The sequence below is a fragment of the Odontomachus brunneus genome, unplaced genomic scaffold (assembly GCF_010583005.1).
Source record: "Odontomachus brunneus isolate Ranch 3 - 2012 unplaced genomic scaffold, Obru_v1 Obru_scaffold_079, whole genome shotgun sequence".
In the NCBI taxonomy this organism is placed as follows: Eukaryota; Metazoa; Arthropoda; class Insecta; order Hymenoptera; family Formicidae; genus Odontomachus; species Odontomachus brunneus.
In genome coordinates, this window is record NW_022639529.1 from 57,122 (window position 1) to 63,561 (window position 6,440).

Genomic DNA, 6,440 nt, shown 5'->3' on the forward strand with positions numbered 1-6,440 from the left:
TGGGAGGGAAGAGCCAGGAAGGTAAGAGTTCTGGAGGTATAGGTAGTGAGAAATTTGTTGTTTGTAATGTTTTGGAAATCGGGAGAACGGATTGCCAGATTGGACTAATTTTTTGTCCATTATTCTTGTTGAGAATGATGGGATGCTTTAAATTTCCCCTGTATTTCCTAGGAAAGAAGTTGTTGGTTTTGGCCAATACTGTTATTTCGTTGAACAATATTTTTCATCCGCTTTCTAGATTGTGTTTCGCTAGTGCTGCGTTACATTTTTCAGTTTGACTGCGCTTTAATGTTCCTTTATACATGTGCTTAGCATCCCACCGATTTCTCCTATATAGACTTTGCCACAGGAGCAGAGGACTCTACAGTGTGTAAAAATATTACCGACAAACTTTGAGGGGAAATAGAGTACATAAAAACAAATATATTTTGTTAATAATGTTTTTCTCTACGACGCTTTGTTTTAATACTAGGTACAAAATAGATACAAAATAGGAATTTTATGATTTTAACAAAAAACGAACATATAATTAGAAAAATTAAATTTATTTCAATTACGCATATATATTTTAATCTTTAACAAACAATGAACAAAAGAATAGAACAAAAATGTGCAATTGATTAGTTCAATTTATAATAAATATTCAAAAATTCCTTCATGTGCTACAACACAAAAGGTGACATTGTCGAAACATAGATTGTCACACACGTTCAGAGACTACAGGAATATTCTGAACCTGATATGCTGCAGCAGTAATTTGGGCTACCAATTCTGTTTCTGTTGCAATATGTGTCTCATAAATGAAAGTTTCCATATAAGTGTCCCCATAAAAGTGTTCCGGAGGAACAGGAAATATTCTATCTGATTGTTTATTTGTTCCTTAGGTATTTTAGTTAGAGTCATTGCAAAGTTTGATCCTTTATGGAGGATGGAAATGGTTTCTGTGAAAAAAGCTTTGTGGGATAGATTTTTTACCTGTGTTTGGTGGAGAAAGTGTAATTGCTTTTTGTGATGTTAGTTTGTGACACTTTTCCATCAGTCGTCGGGATGACTGTACGTAAGTGTTTTGCGATTGTTTGTACGTTGTATGTGGTCCAGTGTGAGCCATAAGTCCAGTCAAAACGTCAAGGCTAAGGAAAGGAAGATTTGGAAAAGCTTTTGGAAGGTTTTACTAACCATTATCTTTGTGTATGAGATGCGCTTCTTTGCTAGCATGGCTGCGGTTTTCAGCAGAATACTGTTTGCCTTCTTCCTACCAAGATGGTTTTTTAGTTATAGGAACTTTGAGACAACGTTGTTGTCCCTGCATCTTTTTAGAAATATTAGGGTAGGAAGGTGTTTTGGTAAAGATAGCGTAAATTTCTTAAAGAAGTTGATTTTACCAAGAACACACTCTCCATAAAAGTACTTGATTTGATTTTATTGGCTTTCGCGGTTTCCATGCATATTAGATTTGGTTTCCGGATTTGTACCGCATGGAATCCTCTTTGTTTGATTCCGATGTTTCGCGAACATTTCAGTCCGCTTCATTGGGGACGAACGATCCGATGCCGAGTTGCTCCTGAGAGGTCTTCCTTTATATGGCAGTTAGCATATGGGGAGAAGGGTGAGGAGACAAGAGGGAAAGGAGGTTAGCAGGAAAGATGGTGGTGAGAAATTTGTTGTCTGTCATGTTTTGGAAACCAGGAGGCCGGATTGCCAGATTGGACTGATTTTTTGTCCATTATCTTTGTTGAGATTGTTGGAGTTTATAGAGTACCCTGCTGCTTTGACAAAGTCTATATAGAAGAAACCGGAAGAACGGTGAGCACACATATAAAGAAACATCAAATTGCAGTCAAACTAAAAAATGTAACGCAGTCAGCTTTAGCGCATCACAACAGAAAGCGGACATAAAATCCGCTTTAACGAAATAACAGTACTGGTCAAAACCAATAACTACTTCCCTAGGAAATACAGGGAACCCTGTAATTGGAAATTTGAAAGCACCATAACAGTCTGAACAGGGATAATGGACAAAAAACCAGTCTAATCCGGCAACCCGTCTACCCAGTAAAACCCCCCTTCCGGTCTCCCTCACCCACACCCGCTTATAAGGCAACTACTATATAAAGGAAGATCTCTCAGAAACAACACATATATTTTTTCTCAATGTGACTAGTTATAACACTTTGTTTATTACCCATCCTTATAATGTGACCAGAAAGCTTTTCTATGCTATACTTACCATTAATCGAACAAAGTAGCGCAACAATAGGGACGATACATAACATATAATATTATACAATCGTATACATACTTTCGTTCAATACAGTATGAACTACGCTTTTACACAAATTCAGGAAAAAAACATAATACAAATTTCCTAATGAATGTGTACTATTAAAAGACTTATATTTTATTGCCGACGATAATTACACTTGTATTTAATTTTGCAATTACAGATGATAACTCGAGAGACGCTAACAATTCCAGGTCTATTTTCATATTTTATAACATATTTTGACAATTTTAATTGGAAAAGTCGATATTAACAAGTTATAATATTTGTTTAAAAAGCACAGTTTGAAGAAAATAATGTACATGAAACATTGAAATTACTATCAGCACCTATCACTTGTAGAACGTGATCAATGAAATAGAGATTTGTAAGATAATTACATACAACTCAGTTATAGGCATAGAATGATCCTAGCTGCATATAATATTGCCTATAAATATGGTGCAGAATGTGACAAATTGTAAAACTTAAAGAAACTATGTACATATGGCCAACATTCTATTATTTCATATTCAACATTCTTTACATATTTTGAGAAAATGAAAAATCATATACTAACACACCTTATACTAATTAATTATATACTGACAAATGAGCAATTATATTTTAACAAAAATACTATCAATTTATGACTGAATATATGCCTCAGTAAAAAATTTCCAATTTATTCTTGAATATTATTAAAAATTATATATCATCAACTATATCAAAATATAAATAGGAACAATACATAACCTTGTGCCTAGGTCGATCATGTGATTTAATTTATGAAAACATAATAAAATGCATATTTCGGTAATAAAATCCACCAGTCATATAATTTCTATGCGGCATATAACCGCGGAATTTATTTTCTCTGTGTAATCGATTTCTGGTTGTACCTGTTTGTTCTTGTATCTTGTCTATGCATTCTTGTACTGTATTTTCCGAAATAGCGGTTAAAAGTAACGGACACTCTTGCGCTATTATTGCTTCTAAAGATTTAGACCATGTATTTAAGAAAAGCCATTCTATGTGAAACAGGACGATCACATTCGGTTTTTCATATGAATCCAAGCGTACAAAATCGTGATATGGTTCTGATACCCTTGTAACATAAAGTTTCTGTTTATAGCGCCTGCACGTAATACACACAACGCCTAAATCGATCGATTCAAAATTTAAAGAATTTATAAATACAATATACAGTTCCTCTATTTTTCTATATAAATGTAAGAAAATATGCCACGTTTTCAAATATGTTATATCTATTTTGTTTACATCTATAACATGAATGATATATTTAAATTTCTTCTTTGAAAGAGATATTAAATTTGATTCCTGCAACGCATTGTATAACGTCAGCGGGCCGGATGAGTTATCAGAAAGAATAAGTTGCTCTAATGACAACTGGAACCTTACGATAGAATGGTCTAAAGTCAACTCATAAGCAGGCAATGTAGTATAACTGGGTAGGTAGTTCTTTATAAATGTAAAAGTATCATGAAAAGGTGCCGTAGCAGGAAATCCGGTGAACTTATATCTTTTGATTTGAGGTAAAGCTTCTTCAAAATGGCCGTTTATATGGGCGATATTTATGTTCAGTAAGTGCAACAAGTCATGGCAGCACTCATCATGCAATTTTTTAAATAGTATTTGGTCATCATCACAAAAATTAGCAGAATAGCAAATGTTGCAGCGCCTTATGTTTGTCTGTCGGAAACACACACCACACGATTTTGCGCACATTATTATCTCTATTTCGTATGGAGCTAAGCCACGTGACAGAATAGAGGGCATTTGATGTAAAATTCCTTTCCGTGATTCTATCCATTCTCCCAAGCTACGATACGTATTCGAGAATAATTTGTCTTGTATTACCCTTCCTATAGCTTTGCAAATCTGAGAGTGTGTGTTTCTATGCATCGCCTCATGCTCCTCGGAACAGTAAGAAATCATGCAGCACCGATTACACGTTATCAAGTCTTCGCTGGGCTCCTTGCAAACATGACAAACGTTTGGATTAAAAAACTTATTATATCTTTCTTCTGTGTATGGACCAGAAAAAATTAATTTTGTCAAGAAATTCATTGCGATACGTCTTATAAATTCACGTTTATATGTTGTTTGATTGTAACATTTATTTAAAAATAATGCACGAAGCTCGGCAACTCACGTAATATAACAGAAATGTATATACGGGTTATATATAGATATTTAACTGGTAACAGTACACAGAACATTAATAACAATGTACAAGTATGTTTGTATGTATCGAAAAAGTTGTTGACAAGGTAAATTGTAACTGTTGAGATGACGAACTAGAAATATTCGTTAGTGGAAAGAAACAATATGCAAACGTGATATATTATTTATGAATATCTACTTTAAAATATCCAAAACAAAGTACAAAGTTCACCAAGAAAATTATTTTAGAAAATTTGTTGTAATTTTTAATAAAACTTTAGTTTTTTCGGTAATATATTAGAAATTAGTTATTTCGGCAATATATTAGAAAGATCACTCTAAGCTAACTAATCTTTGAAAAAATCTTTGATCCGAATTAATCACCCATCTTTGTTTGGAACATGCTAAAGCGTATTCCTTAAATCTTTGCGGTCGTGCAGTACGCGATTATTGTATTGGTTCTAAGGATGTTCTTAGGACTTTCGTAATGTATCTTTTCATTGTATTCACAGAATATTATAATATATTTATGAGCAAACATTGAAATGACGGAACAACATTAATTATCCAACAAATATTAGTAAAATATATTATTGTGCTTGTGATTGCATCACTGTTTTTAGATATTTAATAAAAGATTAAGCTAAAACCTTTTTAAGTATTTGAGTGTTGTGTAATTTGCTCTAAATATTTTCTGTGTAAATTATTCATAATATTATTTGTTTAAAAATCTGAAACTAATCTAATTGATTCTTGTCAACAAAATAACAGAGCTCTTATGTAATAAAATAATAATTTATATATAAATATATTATTTTAAACACAAAATATTTGCAAACCAAAGTCAAACAAAGAATATTAATAGTTATATATTGTATATTATCATGTATGTGTGAATTATATACATATTGTACACATATATGTATAATTATACACATATATGTATATTTATATAATTATAAAAAATAAAAAATTATGTTTTACTGATAAATATATTTCAATGCTTGTTAATAAATATAATAACATTCTGTGACCACTATAAAAGTACATTGTCTAAGTCCTAAGAACACCGTTAAAGCCGTTACGATTAGCGCGTTTCGTTATATCGTCAAATTTAATAAATGCTTGTTATGGTCAGTACATAGATGGATATTGCTGCAGATTAAAAGAAATTTTCGTTTTAACGGATTATTTCACATCATGTTCCTTTTATATAGCACAATCCTGATATACTTAAAGTTTTGTCCAAAATATATTACAACAAATTTACTATATTATCTTCCTTGACAAATTTTGTGATTTATTTTGTGATTTCTTTTAAAGTAAGTTTTCATAATTAATGTATCATATTTGCCACATTATCATATTTAATGAAGAATTGTATATAGTTATATATAAGAATATATTTAATGAAGAATTGTATATAGTTATATATAAGAAGCATGAAGCAGCCATATAAAAAGTTGTGCGTATGTAAAATGTCGTATAAAATTATATATAATTTTATAACGAATTAAGCATAATTTTATACACTTCTATCTAACTTTCTACAGTTATATATAATTGTATATAAAACAGTTTTTATATAACTGAAAGTTCAATATCAGGACCTTGAGTAAGTTCTCGCTGTTTTCCAATAGATGGTGCTACCAGAACTGCGTGCATGTAATTTAAGATGGTAACGCATCTATAAGAAAGTACTATAAGCAAGCTTAAAATTGAGTGTGTCATTTCGCCGAAATGTAAACAACATTTTTTTCATAGTGTTAAACATGTCGAGTTTCGTGTCAAAAAAAGAAAAGTATTTACGGGGAAGTTTACTGCACTACTTTGTTCAAAAAAAATCTGTAGCTGAAACACACAGAATTCTTGTTGAGACTTACGACGACCATGCTCTGTCGGAAACAACATGCAGAGATTGGTTTAGGCGCTTCAAAAATAATGATTTCGATGTTGAAGATAAAGAACGCTCTGGCGCACTGAAAAAGTTTGA

At 31.8% G+C, this 6,440-nt stretch overlaps 1 protein-coding gene across 1 annotated transcript; it reads right to left on the bottom strand.

The window, feature by feature from the left end:
* Positions 1 to 2,361: 2,361 nt before the first annotated feature.
* Positions 2,362 to 4,480, bottom strand: LOC116847525. Its single transcript, XM_032822620.1, has 2 exons — positions 3,683 to 4,480; positions 2,362 to 3,368 (listed from the first exon to the last, which is right to left on the bottom strand). Exons 1-2 carry the CDS (start codon positions 4,349 to 4,351, stop codon positions 3,324 to 3,326), a joined length of 714 nt encoding a protein of 237 aa, XP_032678511.1. The 5' UTR covers positions 4,352 to 4,480; the 3' UTR covers positions 2,362 to 3,323.
* Positions 4,481 to 6,440: the final 1,960 nt, after the last annotated feature.

What these genes read in the sequence shown, in the direction of transcription:
- LOC116847525 (XM_032822620.1), bottom strand. Translation starts at nt 4,351, where the DNA reads ATGAATTTCTTGACAAAATTAATTTTTTCTGGTCCATACACAGAAGAA. An exon ending in TGACTTTAGACCATTCTATC is followed by an intron (nt 3,369 to 3,682) that starts GTAAGGTTCCAG and finishes TTATGTTACAAG; the next exon opens with GGTATCAGAACCATATCACG.